The 19,115-nt window shown below is 38.5% G+C and overlaps 1 protein-coding gene across 14 annotated transcripts in view; it reads right to left on the bottom strand.

Moving 5' to 3' along the window:
• Nucleotides 1-1,023: 1,023 nt before the first annotated feature.
• LOC144075919 (neural cell adhesion molecule L1-like protein) overlaps nucleotides 1,024-19,115 on the bottom strand; it is a 47,806-nt gene continuing 29,714 nt past the window's right edge. For 3 of the 14 annotated variants that reach the window (XM_077603386.1, XM_077603379.1, XM_077603403.1), the window contains 9 exons: nucleotides 18,820-18,942; nucleotides 16,798-16,980; nucleotides 12,404-12,427; nucleotides 11,890-11,955; nucleotides 11,385-11,498; nucleotides 10,518-10,679; nucleotides 9,785-9,961; nucleotides 8,008-8,080; nucleotides 1,024-1,797 (listed from right to left, as the gene is read on the bottom strand). In XM_077603386.1, the coding sequence (XP_077459512.1) occupies nucleotides 1,587-1,797; nucleotides 8,008-8,080; nucleotides 9,785-9,961; nucleotides 10,518-10,679; nucleotides 11,385-11,498; nucleotides 11,890-11,955; nucleotides 12,404-12,427; nucleotides 16,798-16,980; nucleotides 18,820-18,942 (1,133 nt within the window). In that variant the 3' untranslated portion in view covers nucleotides 1,024-1,586. Of the gene's footprint in view, nucleotides 1,798-7,719; nucleotides 7,796-8,007; nucleotides 8,081-9,784; nucleotides 9,962-10,517; nucleotides 10,680-11,384; nucleotides 11,499-11,889; nucleotides 11,956-12,403; nucleotides 12,428-16,797; nucleotides 16,981-18,819; nucleotides 18,943-19,115 lie in introns of all 14 variants that reach the window. The other 11 variants (XM_077603409.1, XM_077603470.1, XM_077603446.1 and 8 more) reach the window with 8 other exon arrangements.

Below are 19,115 nucleotides of genomic sequence, written 5' to 3'. Positions count from 1 at the left end.
ATGCCTCTGTAGATACAATTTAATAGCTTTCTTATTCCATTTGACTATATTTGATGTCAACATCTACATTATACTATTTGAGAGCTCAATATTTTTTTTTATATTATGTAATTTTAGTTAATTTCACTTTTTAAATCCTAAACAAAGAAAATAGATTTATATAATTAAATATTCAGCACTTTATTTCATAGGAACCATGTAAAGTATATCCTTGATAAATATTTCAACAATATGCATTATGTATGCAAAGACCAAAGAAAGGTCAGTGGCTGGGAAATAAGGATTTCTAGAAGTGAATGCTTTGGAAGAGCCAACTTAGAGTGTCTTTCTCTATTTGGTTTTCTTGGTTGAAAATTGTCCGTCTGTTTGTCTTTCTTTCTTTCCTGACTCCCCAAGTCGGACCTTCCTTCCCATTTATCGATATGTCATTTGACTAAAATGTCAATGTTCTGTCCTATTCTTCACAAAGGTAAATATAGGAATATGACGTTTGTTCCGAAAACTTTAGAATAAACTGTTTTCATGCCTGCTAATCGTATTATTAATCATCCATCCCTCTTGTTCGCGATATATTTTTTATCAGAATGGGCTGGATCATACCCTTACAGTTACATACTTAATTATTTGATTACTTAATTAAAACATAATTGTAAGGGTATGAATGTAATTGTGAGGGTATGTATCCTCCTTCCCCTGGGAAGTGCATAGCGAAAGAAATAACCACGGATTCACGATCGTATACCGTATTGGAGATGACATGGTGTTTCAGTTAGCTGTTCACCTTGTATGACATTACATTTCAAAGGATCCACATTTGTTTTGTGTGGTTTTATGATAATTACCTTTTTTACTGAAACTAGTACATCCAGGTTTATGTTGTTGTTCAGATTTAAACAATTTTTTAGGGTAGGGTAGGAGACTTTGGGCTGCATTTTCTCAGCATAACAAATGACATCAATCATATTCCAAAAGTAAAATACACAAATAAAAACAAATCCAATTTGGTTTTGGGGCAACGTGACATGTAGTGACAAGAACTTGTGCTTTATTCTTGAGAATTTCTGGGTTAAAATTCAAAATGTGTACGTATGTATTCATACCATCCCAGTATGAGTGATGTTTGTCTTGTGATTGACCAGCTAGATAGTGTCCCACCACTCATAAAAAAAATTGTGAAATACTTAATGAAGCACCCCAATACACTTCATTCCCAACCATAAGATATATTTTCATTGAAACTATGGACCAGACTTTTAATCTTTTTAGTCTTAACGACATGAGACTTTGAAGTTGTGTTCTTGTTCTTATGTAAACAAAATAAGTCAACAGAAGTTGAGTTACAGGTAAAAAAAAATATCAAAAACAAAAAACATGTCATATAATTATTAGCATAAAATCCTAAATTCAATCAATCAGTAACTTCTCTTACAGTATGTACAAACAAAATTGTCTTTACACTTTTGTGGCAAAATTTGTGATAAAATATATTTATGTTGTTTCATATTTTCAACTTTTTCTGTTAAATATAATTTTGGGGAAGCCTAACATTTAGAGGTTTCTGTCAGAATTTGGAAGTAAACTTGGCATTATGCAGTAACTGGGCCAAATCCATTGTGTTCACTGACAGAGCCCCCTTGTTTATGTCCTGAATATTCTCCAATAAAGGATCCGTCCTCGCTGAATTCTCCTCCACCGTCAGCATAGTCGACCAGGCTGTCTCTGCTGACGCTGTCCCCGACCGCATCATCGCCATCCAAGGAACACAAGCTGCCCCTCAGTGGCTTTTCATCACTGTCACTGCCATCAACAACAGACCAGGGTCAGTGGTACAATGCATGAACAAAGACATCAAATAGCACCAATCGACAAGTTTCACATATGTCAAGTGGAAAGGTTTTTACTTTATAAGTAAACATGTCACAAAGAACAAAACATTCAAATGCAAAAAAAATCACAGAAAATATGTTAGGCTTCAGGAAATGGCCACATTCTGAAGGGAGATTTTTATGGTATACATGCATCACTCTGGGTTGCAAGCAGGGGTGCATGGACAAGGGGGTGGGGGTAGGGCTTGCTACAATCACTTCTCTAATTGCTAATTGCTAAGGCTCCAGGACCAAAGGCAATTTCAAATCTCTTTAGAGTCCATGATGGCAATTGCATGTGTCTCTCTTTCCAAGCACACACACACACAAAAAACAAAGACGTATGTGTGTGTGGGTGTGGGTGTGCGCGCATGGTAGGTGTTGAAGGCTGAGAATGAGAAAAGGAGAGGAATACAGATAGAGGTTTGAGAGAGGTAGGGCCATATACAATCCCAGACAAACAGCCTGTCATTCCCAGTTTTCCCAGGGGGTGGACACTAGGGCTGAGGAGATTAGATGCCAATTTAATAGCAGGCAACTGGCCAACTTTGCTGGTGTATCACCAGAAGACAAGAGGTCACCTCAAAACAGGATATTTCTCCCTGACGTCCTGCTTTCTAATTCCCTAAACCACACTCCTGCTTTTGATTTAGTATTCACTAGACAAAATGGCTATTTTTTGAGGTGGATGCTATTCATCAGTAAGAGTTTTGTTTTGACTTGGGAGCGTCTTAAAGGAGATACAGCATTTTGAGAACATTAACGTAAAATCCCCAAAACCTGCCTCCAGCACTTAATATTCATTTGGCATTTTTCATCATTTGTCGAGGGGTGCTGGAGCCTATCCCAGCTAACTACGGGCACCAGGTAAGGGACACTTTGAATCAGTGGTCAGCAATCAAGGACAACCATTCACACTCATACCTAGAGAAAACCACATTAGCCCAGGGGAGAACATGCAAACTCCCCACAGGAAGGCCTGGACCTGGGATTGAACCCTTGATGCCACAACTGTGGGGCCAGTGCTCCAATCACTTGCCTACCGGGCCGTGCTGGGTTTCAGTTTATACAGTGAAATCAACTATGAATCTGGATATTAATGAGGTACGAAATTAGCCTTGACATAAGGTAATAAAATACAATAGTGAGGCAGTAATGCAAAGTCAGCACTGTGCATTCATGCTAACTGATCATTTTCAATTATTATTATTAGTAATACTATATGTTGATAGGACCATTTTTAGGTGGCCCAAATCAAAGAGGGGAAACGTTTTTAATATTCGAGTAATGGACTAAACATCTTGAACAATGAAAATTCCTCGTATTTTTGACAATAGAAAATAAACTGCAGTTCTTATGATAGTATATTTGCATTAAATACTTAAAGACTGGTGGCAAATTATAGTGCTATCCCATGGTGAAACACTTTTTCCTTTTTTTTCTTTACCACAAAAGGGTTGTCAAGATTACAAAGTTCTCCTTCATGTGGACTTATAATAAGCAATCTTATCTTTCCTTTTCTTTTCAATTCCATTAGCCCGTTTTACCATGCAGGCCACACATGGTCCACATTTCAACTCTTATCAAACCTCCTTTGGATGGTGATTGTTGCATGGTGAAGAAAAGTGGCTGTTATCAAAGAGCGGTATAATGCCACGAATGCCGCTGCCCGCCCACAGTGACTTTGAATGCGCTGATAAAAAAGACAAGAAAAAGAAAAAGAAAGAAAAGCAATGCAAGACTCAAGACTCCTTCGGGACATTCGGTCTAAGTCAACCCCAGCTGGTCGTGCAACAAAGCTTTCCTACGGCCCGGCCCCCCCATAAGATTCTGAGCGATAGATAGAGGGGAGGCACATCACCGGGTTCACAGTAATTACTTTTGTCTTGCCATTCGACCCATACTGACTTGGTTCCAGGGTAGCAAAAAAACATCAGGTGTATGGGGGAAGATTGGAGTGTAATGTACGAAGGTTTATTGGGTATAAACCTCAATAGCTCTCAATCCTAAAGCAGTAAACATTTCCTGATAAATATTACGAGTTATCAGGTAATTTTTCCCACCAAAGTTGGTTTGACACTGTTTCTTACAGTTATTTAAGGAAAAAAATCCAATTATATATTCTTATATCTCCATTCTTTTCCTTCACTGTTTATCTATTTGAGATTGTTAGTATGTATAAAGTTTTGACCTGTTAAGGCCGTTTTGCCTCTTACTTATGTTATCAGCTGATTTGGCTGCGCTGTTTATTATAGTGCTCTTTTATACATATGCATATGATTTCCTGCCTTGGAGATTGTGTTGGATCCACTTTCAACTGATTGACATTCCACAACATCCTAAAACTGTTTGTATTTGACATAAAGTTAAGAAGGGGGTTCAATGTGAAATCACCTTAAAAGTGGGCAAATAATATGGCCACATATAGTAATGTATTGTATTCAAATTAAGCTAATGGTGGAAAAAAAGGAAAAAAAGAAACTGAGTAACCCTTGTCATTGCTCGAAGCAGACTCAGAGCCATGACACCTGCTGTTCTTGCCCTGGACTACAGGGCAGCACAGCAGAGGGCTGTCTCCTAAGAGAAATCGTCTGAAGCATAATTACCCTTTGTCAGCTCTCAGGACACGTGGCAAAGCAGTGGGTGGCTTATTGCCTTCAGAGACACAAAGGGCATAAGAGAGGGCTGGATTCGGCTTTAAAGCCAGGAAAACAAAATCATAGCCAGGCTAAGGGCACTCTGGGGGTATGGCAGTCAGAACAGCTTCATGAAACCAAGCATGATAGGCATTCTAAACAGATAGGAGCAGTTCAACTTCTCCACTGAATTCCCAATACTCCTTCCAGCAATACACAAAGGCTGAATAAATATTTATATTAAAAATTCAACATTCAAATTATGGGAGACTGTCACCATTGAATGAGTAGTGTTTTTCTCTGACGGATCCATTTTATTTGCCAAATGAACTAAAATGGGACAACAAATTGCAATGTATCTCATTTTTAGCTATTTAGAGACTCACATCAGAATTTTCGCCTTACTGTGACTCTTACAGAAAAAAACAGTACAGCCTCAGAGCATCAAATTCTAGAACAAGGGGTCAGAAATGCCCTCATTGGATTATTTTCTGTGGCCGTAAGGGCATGTGCATCATGTGCTTAAATGCCATGTTTCTATACCAAAATCCCAGATTGTCATCAATTACAAAAATGTTGAGATGTTGCAACCACTGATCCCAGTGAACATTTTTTTTCCTGTAATAATATAAGGCCATCAACGTTTCTATGGGTTGGCACATTTTTCCCTCCAAAATACCTACAACGCAACCCACGAGATGCAATAGATGGGTTTGACATCCCTCGCATAGCCCAACAGAAATGTCTGTCAATTAATAGCTCTCAGACCTGCAACATGGCAGAAAAATACCAAATTATACCAGTATTGTCACAGGTGCAACATTCTACGTGTGCTTGGGTTTTGACATTATGATTCAGACAAAAAAACAGCTGCAGTACAATATGTCAGCATGAGTGAATTAATATTAGTATTATAATTTTAAGAACTGTGTCACATTGCATTATATTTCTCATTAGCCAATACCAAACGCTTGCGCAAATTTCTTTAGACATTTGATACATTAAAAAAAATTAAACAAGGCAATGAAAATACACCGTTCCACATTATACAGCAAGCACATAAATATAAGACTAGTGAAAGTGTTCAGACAAACACTGAGATTAGACAATGCTGCTTTGGCTTGGTGCATATTGATGAATAATGTTTGAACATGAAAATATAGATTCAGTAAAAAACTGAACATAACAATAAATAAAGAGGTGACAGGTGGTTGAAGTAGACTGGGCCCAAATCCTAGTGGTCCCATTTTTTTCCAGATACGATTATTACATTTCAACAGTTGTTAGTGTCATAGCCTGACCTTCTAGGTGAAACCTCAGAGAGAAAAACAATATCTAAAGCAACCAAAAGTGTGTATAAACCATGTCAGAATGTGCACCACAGTCAGTTCTATGGCCAGCAATACTTTCATGCACACAAATTGCTTCAGGGCTGCAGAGAAACCTTCTTATCACATTTTGGAGCTACAGCGCATGAACAGTTTGAAGACACCCAAGACACCACGTTTCTTCCTGCTGAATTATTGTCTTGGCAAGCATCACGGGAACGCAATTGGCAGCCTGCGTGCAATTGTGACTCACTGTGCTCAGAATGGAGGACGACAGAAAGGGCTATTTTTGGTGATTTCTTTTGTGTGGGGTCGGGTTTATGTGTTGGAATGCAGGGCTGAGGGTGTGTAGGTGTGTATGACTGTGTGTTATCACATCATTGTTAACAAAACAAATAAACAAAACCCTAATCTCAGGTAAAGTTCCAATTTATTTACTTTTCTGTAAGCATTGTAGCGACCAAAGAAAACGTGAACTAACAAAGACACTAGAAGAAACTATATTCATTATAAAAATCTTTTCTTGTGGTTAAAAGAGTTTGTCTGTTTTGAAAGGGACATTATATGGAAAATTGACTTCCATCGCATTTATTCATTCCTTTTCTGAACCGCTTATCCTCACAAAGCGTGCAGGGGGTGCTGGAGTCTATCCCAGCTGACTTGGGACACGAGGGAGGAGACACCCTGAATTGGTGGCCAGCCAAACACAGGGAACGAGGAGACGGACAACCATTCACACTCACATGCAGACCTAGGGGCAATTTAGAGTGTCAAACAGCCTACAATGCATGTTTTGGGGATGTGGGAGAAAACTGGAGTACCTGGAGAAATCCCACCCAGGCCTGGGTGAGAACCTCCCCTTGCATTTGTTTTTGGACACCTTAAAATTTTGAGCTACCACCACCCTGCCTGGCCTTCCTGTTCCCTGCATTTAGGTCCACCTCCTTTACTTGCCTGCTCGCCAGCACAATATGACAATATTGTTTTCTCACTATGTCATTTCGGTGGGCGGTTGCTATCATGGTCTTTTCTAAGTTGAATTCAACTTTTTTAAAAACCAATTCACCCAGTGCGCCAGCCATGTTTGCCCTGGCTGACCCATATCTATCCCCACGTGGCAAATAGATTGCTGGTGTGAATGGTTTGCGCACTTGAATATATGATTTATTTCTGCACAACTTATTGATCCTTTTCTGCCTGTGGATTGCACAGGATAGGATCCCTGACCTCGGCTCTTGGCTTTAAAAAATAAACTGGCCTCACTTGGCTTTATATTGACATGAAGTGGAGCTGTCTCTGGTGCTGAATGAGGAGATGGTTTCTTCTTGTACCCTTTTCCCCTTCTCTGCCTTGCTATTTGTGTATTAAAAATGTGCTATGTTGAAGGTTAGCACTGATTCTATCTATTTCAGCTAGAAGAACAATGCTCATAACTCTCAACAGTGCACAAAATTAATGGGGACAGAAAATGCTTAATGTTAATGCGGCGCAACTGCCATGGATGTTACAGTAGAGAATCTTTTAGGTATCATTAAGGTATGTTTTGAGTTGTAAGCATGGCCATAGAAGGATTTAAACTTGTAAATAAAGTATAATATATTTTTTACCTGTCTCAAAAGAGAAACCTAATTAGTTTGTCCAGAGAGATGAGGTGGCCCTGGATATATTCAGTGCGAATGAAGACACAACCCAAAGAGGCACAAAAACACTTGCAGTACATGCACATTATAAAGCATTTCATGAAACAAATCGTATCATGAGCAACACACTAATTAATTACAGTGCAAGTCTACACTCATCTCAAATTAAAGGATTTGTCTCTAACTATAGGGTGCACAGCACATCTATTGGATTCTAATACAACTAGTTTGATCTACACTGTATAATTACCTAGCCAATTTCATGACGAAAAGTTGAAAAGTGTCTTCTAGGCTCGTCCTGGTAATGCTCGAGAACAGACGGTTTGCTTTTTTGAAAAGTGAGAAGAAAGAATTGACAGTGAAAGAAAATGAGTGTGTAGTTGTTTCATTACTCATTAATCATATGTTTAAAAAAGTTTTGACTTTTTTTTTTTGTCACTCGGAGGGTACAGCATTTGCATGTATTGCCAAGTAAGAGAGCCGGCTCTGCACACAGTAGTTATTTGCCATTTTCTGATAACCAAAGGTTGCAACTCACCTGTATTCACAGAAGGTGTCATCATTCCGTGCCTGTGATTGTTCGTCAGGGTGGATTTCTTCCTTCTCTTTCACTGCAAAAGCATCATGGCTGGTTAATTTTCCAAGGATAGACAGGTGCAAAAATGTGCACACCTACAATACTTTATATAAGCCTATGAGCATGTGTGACTGGCAATTGAAGAACAGCGGGAAATTAAACCTCTTATCTTTCTACAAGATAGTGTCTGCTAAATGACACAAGCACCACTTTTACACTCAGGCTAAAATAAATAAAAAAATCTAAACGAAAGCATTTGCATCCATGCTAGAGTTAGCTTTCAACAGCTAGAAGTAAAAGCTTTTGGGAATAATGATATGGTGTGTGCAAACATTCTATCAAGTGGAGTCTGAAGAGTTTCTATTCTTCTATTCTACCTTCCCCCTTACTTTTTTTTTCATCTATTCCTGCCTTGAAGCTGAACTCAACAGAAAAGTTTTATGTGAAAAGAATTGGATGGGCAAAGGTGTTTGCCGGTGGTGATGGTGGTGGGGGCAAAAGTGCTTGTGAAAAATTTCAATACTTGTCAAAAGCTACCCACGCTGAGGTGGGTTGCAAGAGCGAAGACAGCTTGTGAGGAAATAAAGCATATGTGAGGAGAATGAGTATCTCTCCGCAACAAGAAAGTACTGAGGCCCAGAGGGAGCAGCGGCACAGGTGAGAAGTCAAAATCGTCTCATCCAGGATTTTCATTCAGAAGCAACGCTTTACACGGGTATGCAAATGGTTTTTCCCATGCAGTAGCTAGCTTGTCAAAGCCTATTCTGCTGAGACTTTAGTAGGACCCCATACTAACGAATGTACAGCATTAGATAGATAAATCAAATATGTAGAGCTCCCTAAAGAATGAATCTCATCCTAACATAATTACTCAGCGTTTGTGAAGATTCAAGAAGACCCATTCAAACCGTTAAACTTTTTTAAGGCCAATTCAACAAATTACAATTAGCATCCATGTTATTGGGCTCAATAGGACAGCATCAAGACATACAAATTTTACATGTAATAGAATGATTACCTTTTTTCAATAGTGATCAAACACAGTAGCTTTAAAGCATGTAAACTAAATTATTTTTATTATTATTATTATCATCATCAGTGTTATTATCATTATTATTAATTATTATTATTATCTTTTTTTTCCTTGAGGAATAATAGACAAAGGATGTGCACTACAGTGTACTTAATGTATGTTAATAGAACAAATAATAAATCTGGCAACAAATATCTTTGTAAGGCTTTTCGCAAATGAGTCTGCTATTTGTCTCTCTGTATTATCACAGAAGCATTTGCAAATCATCATAAAATCGTCAAAATAAGTTAGAATGTTTTAAAAAAAAATGCTCAGTGATGTAAGGAACTCAAGGTATTGTCTCGTTTTGGCATGTTTTTTTGTAAGATTCTGGATATACAGTCCAGTTTCTAGACTGAATTGAACCCCATTAGATTGACCTTCCACTCTTTAGGTAGAGCTAGCATGTTTTGTCTTACTAAACTCCCAGGACAAAGCTTTGTCTTCAGGCGTGTTATTTATTGGTGTCAGGTATGATGTAATACCATGCAAACATGGAACATGCATGGATGATGCAAAGAGGGGCGACTTTATGGCTGATGGTCATTTTTAGGAGGTCAACCAAAATGAAGCTGATCTTATACAATGGAGATGTCTGTCAGGGTAGCAACATTTTGGTTGACTTCCCAAAATGACAAAGTAAACCCCAGTGAAAGACTAACTGACCTTTGTCCATGGAGAGCATGTCTTGTCTGCCAGGCGGCAGCGTACCTGCATACTTGCCCCCTTGGTTTCTCCGCATAAAACACACTATTAGGGCAATGAGCGTTAGGAGCACCACGGCACACATTGTCCCGATGAACCAGCCCTTGGTGGATATCCCTCTCTCCTGAACTGCCGCACCTGGGTAAAACAGCAAAGAATCATTTAAACTCATCATTTAATAATCATTTAACATTTCCACCTATACACTTGGCATTTACTAAATTTTTGTGCATTTGTGTGCACGCAGATTCCCCTACACACACAAAAAGGAGAACAAAATGCCAAATCTGCATTTTTGTCTCAGATTGTTGTCATGTTAAATGCTCATTCTGATTTGAAAAAAACATTACCTTGAATATATGGAATTTAAAATGTTATTGAATTACAATTGAAAGTTAAAATTTTAAATATTTTAATTAAAATATTTCTTAAAAAGCCATATTGTTAAAACCACAAACCCAACGTCTAGAGGGATTAGGTTATACCATATCCTGAGTGAAAATGCAGCAGAATATGGATTATCATCGAGGACTAACGAAAGAAACAAGTACTAACCAAAACACAATGATATTTACTTCACTAAATGGCATAAGCATGTGCTTAATTCACTTATGTCTTGGGATGGCTCCAAACGCTGCTTGCACTAATCTCTACTGACGACACAATATCTAATATCTATTTTGCCACAACTTACCTGTGACTTGCGTCTGGATAACGTCTTCGAAAATGCTAGCATTATCGAGCAAAGTCTTGGCCATGAGACGCACAGTATACACGGTCCCCGGTTTGAGCCCATCAATTACGTGGAAGCTTTGAGACGTGTTTACCGCCTTGGATATGCGCCAGTTACCATCACCTACACACAAGCCAAGGACAACAAGTGTACAAGCACCCAGTCTTAAATAATTGTCCTCGCAGAAAACAGAGATATGTTGCATGAGTGGAACCTCCAAAGTTTAACATCCCAAAATTTAAAATTTCCCCCCAAAAATATTTTCGGAAACTATTTATACAGGAGAAATATTTTAAAGGACAATTCAGTTCAGACAACTATTGTCTAGAACCTTAGCTTCTTGCCATTGGTGTTGACAAGGGAGGAGGCAGAAACAGATGACATGAATTGGTCTTCACAAGGACAAGACGAGAGACACAACACATAAACAAATCAAATCCAAATCTTAACTAACCAAAAAAAGAACCAAACAATTTAGGCGTCATTGGAGTATAAACCATGGCTTTGCACATTGTGTTATGTTTGTACACGAAAAGAGTTGCATCTCATCAGTTAGTATTTGCTGGACTATTAGCCACAGGGTTCGAAGCAATGGGTAAAAAAGTAGCATCTTATGGTGCAAATACTATGGCGTGAGCATATTGAGTGAAACAGCATTCTACGGATCGTGTTATCTTAAGAGGTTCCACTGTATCTTGAGCATGTATGATATTCAGGCACTAACAGTGGGGAATGTTGGGAAAATGTTGAATTAACATTTAGGATACATTTGTATTAATGTCAACGAAAACCTCTGTCAATGTGGAGCAGTCGAAAAAAGAAGCTTACGGTTGTTCATATAAGCCACGTAAAGCTGCGAGTCCTGCTGCTCCTCCCTGACAGTCCAGCTGATTTTAGCATAGGTGTCACTCGCATAAGAGCTTACGTTCAACAGGCCTGGAACTGATAGAAAAGGACGAAACGGAGAGGCGAGAAAATGTGTTTGAGAGGGAGAGGAAAACACCACCAGGCAAAAAGAGAGAAAGGAGGCAGGAAAAGAGGATTAGCGAAAGCAAATAAGATCCCCCATGCAGTTTGAGAAGAGTGCAGCTTGCAGCAGAAATACATTCAGATAGCAGTTTCAAAAGGCAATCTCGGTCCCCTCGACTTAATGAAGCAGAGCTGGATTCGGGCTTGTAAAGGGTCGATGCAGTGCCAATGGGTGCAAGTGAGATCCACTTGTCTATAGCGCAGCTGGCATCCGACCCCAACAGAATTAAGGAATTCCATGCTCAAAATCTCATTGTTCATTCAAAGTTCAGGTATATCAAGTTGGCATACATATAGCATATACCTAACGGAGGTGGATGGGCAGCAGTGTTTCCGTTCAAGCGAGGAAAGGAAAGAGAGCAGTTGTGGCCTGGAATGAGAAAAGAAGTCTCCAATGTTAAAATGACCCTTTGGTGCAATTTAGAGAGGATAAAGTAAACTCGCGGGCAAGACCTAAAGCAAGCAGATCTTTTTAAAGAAGCTACTACATTGATAACCTAAGAGCAAAACACATCTGAAGCTGAAACATCTTCCAATCTGTCAGTTTATCTGAGAAAAAAGCTGACTCCAAAGTCACAAAGAATTTCAGTCCTCAAACTGTGTTCTTGCGCGGCGCAAAACCTGTAGGTGCTCTGTTTGAAATTGAATGTTGTGTGAAGATGGTGAAAGAAGCACACTCGATCAATCTAAAAAGGGTCAGGACTGCAAACTCTAAAAGGGTAAGAATATTGTGTGCTGGGAAAAGATTCTAACTAGATAGGAGTAGGATTCACATTTGAACTATTTCCATGTTAAATGCTACAGGCGGCCATACATACTGTGATCGACAGAGATTACAGCAGCTGTCAACAAATACAAAATATGAATATGTCAAAGTTTGCTGTGTACACGTGCAATATACAGATCTTGACTTGTGCATGTCCTTACCACAAAACATAGATTAATGAAAGAGGAAAATGCTGATTTTATGCAAGAAATTGTAGAAGCAGGAAAAGTTCAAACAAACTATGGAACCATTTTGAGATAGTTTTGTGATTTATTAATTAAACAGACCTGACACAAAACACCCGCAACCTTTGTGAGGATACGTGGTTTGGAAAACAAATGAATGAAACAAAAACACTAAACAGACTCAAGGACAGTTTCTTACCAAGAGCCGTCACCATAATCTACTTGGGTTCTGCACCTAGAAGGACCTAATCAAGACTTATCTTTTACTGCACTAAAACTGCATATGCTGCTCACCACTTCAGTCATTTTTGTCCCTACTTATTTATGTGACCACATATTCATGTTGACTACAACTTATTTATTATGTTGACTACCATACTTATTATGTTGAGTACTTATTTATTTATTACTTACTTATTGTTATTTATTATTATTTATTGATTATATTTCTGTTTATTTGTTATTTTTATTTATTGACTACATATGGGACTACTAATTTCTTTATTATTTATTACTAATTTATTATTCATTATTATTATTTATTGATTATTTATTTGTCAATGTTTGTTTGCTTGTTGTTGTTATTTGTGCACTTTGTGGTGAAGCTTTAAATCTCATTATACTTGTATAATGACAATAAAAGCATTCAATTCAATTGTCAAGTGTCAGTAGTCAACAAGCCACTTAGATACCACTTTAACTCCTCTTGATAAAATCGTGGGTGCTCGCTCGAAAGCCCTCTGATTGGATTCAGACATGTTTGGTATTTTTCTTTGGTTAATCTAACTTTGGTCCAACGGTGTTGTTTGTATACATAGTAGTGGGGTGATTCAACACTGTGGGGAAAAAGTACCTAAATAAAAAGGTACTCAGAGCATTCTGCTTAAACATACAACTATCTCAGTAGCTAAGAGGAAAAGACAGGTGGTAAAGCTAGAAGCAGCAAAGATTAAAATGCTGAGGGTCTCCTTAGGAGGTACCAGGTTGTATAGGATTACAAATGAGCAATAGGGAATATTTAAGGTCAGAGATTTTGGAGACAAGGTTAGATAGACCAGAATTTGATGGTTTGGACATGTCCAGAGGGGGAATAGGGACTACAGATATAGACACAGAGTGCGACAACCATTTACATGCATAATCACACCGCCACTGAAAAGGAATCGATCCTACGCTGCCCGCGCTGGAGTCAGGAGAATGAACCATTACACCATCAAGTGTCTTGTAGCATGTTTTTCCCTTTTTTGCCTAATGTGAAATAACCTATATATTTTGAAGCAGCGTAAACAGAGTTTTTCCAATATACCATATCATTTATTGAATAACTGCTACGTCACATTGATAATATATCATGGAACATATCATATCACTAATTATACAATGCTGGAGGAGAGGGGCTGCCGTGTGAATTGGTCACTGCTATGTCACACTAAAGTAGATTGTGATTCTGCGGTTGGCTGATTTCTGAGGAGCTTTTGATTGCATTTTGCATTCAAACCCTTTTATCAGCAATAACTACTTTCAGCGCTATCAGCCAACACATTGATGATAAGAACCAGGGGGCTCAAATGTGGTGCAAGGGAGCAAATATTGGAACGCCCGTGGGATACTTGTGGCTATTTTCCCTGCAACTTGGAAGTACAATTTGTGTTCTAAAGTCTTTTCATTTTTCAAGAATTGGCTTGTTTATGTCTAGATTAAAAATCTACTTAATCATCTTACTACTTTTTTCCATGTGGTACCCCATTGCATCATTTTCCCCTTTATTTATTTATTTAAATATTTTTGCAGTTCTTTTAAAATGTGCTTATTTGGACAGTTGCAAAACTTTTAAAAAGCCCAAGGGATGAAACAAATAAGCAAACAAACAAACAAAACTTTTTTACTATATGGTTGCCATATAACTATCCTAAAGATAAAACCTTTCAGGGGACACGTTTGCTCCCTTGTGTTCTCTTTTCATCCCCTCACACTGGCTCAAACACTGGCCATTATTGTCTCCCGATTCATGGTGCTTCTGCAAGGTGCTATTGGCAGCCACAAATTACATAGTGAGTAACATGCCTGGGGATCAAACTCCCCAAACAGAATCAGTTTGATCTCTCTACCAAGCTGCATTTACAAACAATGAATCTTACGACAGGGAGAAAATGGCGAGCCTCTCAGAGGAAACCTTAAATCCATGAGGTATGAATAACCTTTTTTAAATAGAGGACACATATCTCTTTTTATGTTCGCATTTTAGACCTGGTGTGTCGAGGGCTTGTTTTTTCGAGAAGACTGTGTTGCTTGAGGGTCGATTGCACTGAAATTACAGTGCATCTTGAGTGGAATTGATTTAAATACTTTGTTCTTGTTGAAGCTGACTTGGTTAAATTACATGGGACAAGAAATAGTCAAGTGCTTTGAGGTCTGTCTGATTTGTCGAGCAATAATCCTAACAGTGTTTTTATGATCAGGAATATAATTACTTCTCTGGATTAATTAGCACTGGTTTCAGGAAGAACAGACCAATGGAGATTGTGCAATCTACTCACTAAAACTACATACTAAAACTGTTTACTTGATGCATTTGTTTGTGTGGTCAATAAATGCAAACAATTAGTTGCCTACCGCAGGGCTGTCCCTTTATTACAAATTTTGAATGTTTGTACAAATAAACAGTTAGTGATTATTTACTATTATAAGGAACCCTATGGCTAGTTACTCAATTTTGTTATTGCAATTTGAAGGTATATCTTTGCTTAGGTGGAACGGAGATGGAGTGAATAGCACGTCCGACTCGCAGCTCTGAGCTTGAGGGATCAATTCCCGGCAGGTTACGACCCTGCCTACTGCCCATGGTTAGCTTTAGATGTGATAGGCTCCAGCAGTTTTGGACAATGAAAGGTTTTTTTTCTTTCTATTTTTCTAAGTCTATTAAGTTTAGATCATTTGTCCACTCAAATTAAGTCCATTCATATAAACTACAATATTTTGTATTCGATTATAACTTTCAACAAGTTACATATACTTCACACAAATACATTTTTGTTCACATGTAACAGTCCTTATCAGGAAGTAAGTCAATAAATAAATAAACAATTAGCGCTTACCCCCACATAATTACTAAGTAGTGGTGAGACTATGACACCAACTATATAAAATTGTTTAGTAAAATCCTATCACCATTTTTTATCATGGCTCCCAAAGTGGATTTGTAGAGGAGAGGCAACAAATCATTTGAGTTTATATGATTCTCTAATTACACACAATTTGGACCACAAATTACCAACACTAATGCAGCTATTATTATTCAATTAACACAAGAGCATAAAGAAGTTGGGCAGCTTGTATTTCAACTATGACTGAAGCTGAACTACACACATTTGATATTTTAAAATGGCACATTACCTCATTGAGTTTAACAGAATGCTAACAAAAGCCAAACATTTACTACTAATGTAGTTAAAGATGTGCTTGTTGTCTCCTACATTAGCATAACTCATCTCACCCTCTGAAAATTTCCACCGTATTTTGTATGCAACAGCTTGATAAACACTCAAGTTGCAATAATGCATTCATTACATGTATCCCTTCAGAAGAGTTGCAGCCATCCATTTTGAAAAGCATTTGTCCTCATTAATGTTGTGGGTGAGCTGGAGCGTATCCCAGCCGACTTTGTGAGAGAGGCGGAGTACATCCTGGACGGATTACTTGCCGATAATAGCATTTGGGGGAGATTTACAATGGAATATAATTTTTATTCTCAATTAAAGTGGCTTGGAATGCACCTGACAAAAACCTAATTGCAATTGCCAACTACAAGTGTAAAAATAATGCAAAATGGACATTCAAAAGTCATCCAATGGAATTGAATTCAATAGCAATTATTGAAACCTTTAAGTGGGATAATTTTCTTTTACACACCCGTGTTAAGGATTTTGTGTATAAATGCCTATTTCCTTCAAGACCTCACATACTAGGTATAGATGAATTGAAAACCAAAAAAGTGTAATCCAATTAACTGGCAACCACTGCAGGATGAGAATATCATGATGGATGGAAGGGTAGATATTATCTCCAACATTGGTTGTACCAACAGAGGACATTTTGGTGTTTTGGGTTTGAAAAACAAAACCACTGTAAATGTGAGGCGTATTCACACCTGCTCTGTTTGATCTGGAGCACAATTGTTGATACAACAGATTTATTGGATCCATGGAAAGACCCTCATCCACTGTACCATTATAAAGTAGATGTGTATTTTTCATGTACTCACGAGCTGGAGTGATAGTGCTGCTCTCCTGCGCCAGTAGAGGTCCACACCCTGCTCGAGTGCAGGCACTGAGGTGGAAGAGGTAGAGGCTGCCCCCTTCTAAGCCCTCCAGCTGCCAGTGGGTGGTGTCGGGCCCGGCGATGTTCATTTCACGGGAATCCAGCACCTCCTTTGTGGTCTCATTAACTACAAGAGATATGTTACTTCAGTTCATGTGGCTCAAGCCAGCAGGGACTTAGCATAGGCCTACGTCGCAAGCACATGTTGTATGGTAATGGAACAACTCTGAAATAGGGGTCAGCGGCTGGCGGGGTGGGGGAGGATGAGTAGGTGTCACGCTCACTCATGCGGAAAGCAAATGTCGCAGATACGTGTTGTGACAGGTGAGCTGAGCAGGAATACATTAAGATGTCAAGAGGGAGATGAGGGTAGAATATATAGAACTCCAAAGAAGAGGGGGTAGAGTTTTAACAAGTAGCAGTTGATGAAGAGTGGAGGAAACAAAACGGGAAAGTAGGCATTATAAAAATGGATAAACAAAGCAAGAAAACTTGAAGAAAGGTAGGAAATGCCGTGGAAAGAAGCAACATTTGCATAAAGTGTGGGCGGTGCACAAAAAGTGGGAATATAGGGGCAATCACGAGCAGTCGAACATATCACCCGACATGCATTATAGATCAAAGTGCAGTGCATGTGTGCCAAGTGTGCAAAGCAATGTCGAAGCCAATATATGTACAAATGCAGGTGAGTGCTGAGGCTGTGTCAAAACAGCTTACTGTTGCTTTAGGAGCTTTGGTGTGCTTTTGAACTCTTTAAGGATAGTCATTTACTAATTTAAAAATAATGGATTGCTCTGTTGGGCTACATTGATGTGATCCTATCAACACATTCAACAATTCAGCCAATGAGAGTGGGAAAAGCCAAGTCCCTCACTCACTAACATTTCTTGTGCCTGCGAAAAGCTTTTGAATGGGGGAGGACATCAGACATGAATGATTGTTTTGGGAAAAGAATCTGCAGTCTCAGATGATGTGAACCGTTATTAGACTTAAGAAGTCATCATTGGGGTGTTGGTCGCGCCTAATTCAGAACTAAATACTGCCATCTAGCGTTTCAAATTGACTCATTAGAAATTAGAGGAGAGGCTTTCTTTTGTGTCCACTTATTTTATAGACAACCCATAACAGTGATCCACTTGGGAAATCAGTGGATTCCTATAAATAAATAAAAATCTCACTAAAATTACTTTTATATAAATTTCTCTAGTCTTTGAGTGTACTAATCTTAGAAGCGCTTTTATGGTTAACCAATCAAATTATATATCTAGATCAGGGGTGCTCAATACATAGATCGCGATCTACCAGGAGATCACTAAGGTACTACTGGTAGATTACATGACAGTAAGATTTGATCCAAGGATTGGATTTGTAGTAAAATTTTATATGGGACTTGAGCTGGGAAACAGTGCCATCGCGCATCCAAGCACGATTTCTGCCTGCCAACACTATTTTGGGTCCTGGTGGCATCGGGTATATCATCAACATACATAACTGCTGAGTTTTGTCAGTGGCCCGGAAAAAAAAAAGAGTAGATCGTGCAAAGTTGACTCCTTAAAAAGTAGAACTTTGAGCAAAAAAAATTCAGCACCCCAGATCTAGAAAAACACGCAGATACACACACACATGCATTCACCCCAACAAACAATGATGAGTGCCATTGGTAACATTTGCATGATCATAAAAAACATACATGGGAAATAGTTTTCATCTTCGATGCCGATTTCAAAGGGCGAGGGTTTTTGTTTTCAGTCGCTGATTTAATCATTAAATAATAATGTATTAAAAATAAAAAACACCTTAAATGGTGCGGCCATTGCTCTACATGTCTAACAATGTACACAATACGCATTATACAACCAAAAAAAATCAATGTGCAACACCATGTTAATGCATAAAATCGAATGGGCAACAAACTGTCTTGGAAAGCCACAGCTTAGTGTGTCTATGTGTGTGTGTGAAAACATACTGAGGTGGTACTGCAGGAGGTAACCAGTCAGTATGCCATTTGCCACCCTTGGTGGACCCCATACAAGCCGGATGGAGTCCTTCTGGGCATTGGAGGTTGTCAGAATGGGTACTTGGTCTGGAACTGAAAACAATACAAATAGTTTTCTTTCATAAGATGCATGTTATTAAAAATTATGATTCCACCCGAAAGATCTTTCACAGTGTCATGCACTGTGTACTAAAGAGTGATTTTCTGTGTAAAAAGCAAGGCAAAAAGTATATAGATGTAATGTAATCATAATTTATTTTATCAAT

The sequence above is a fragment of the Stigmatopora argus genome, chromosome 1 (assembly GCF_051989625.1).
Source record: "Stigmatopora argus isolate UIUO_Sarg chromosome 1, RoL_Sarg_1.0, whole genome shotgun sequence".
Taxonomy (NCBI): Eukaryota; Metazoa; Chordata; class Actinopteri; order Syngnathiformes; family Syngnathidae; genus Stigmatopora; species Stigmatopora argus.
This window is presented reverse-complemented; position numbering and strand designations above follow the sequence as displayed.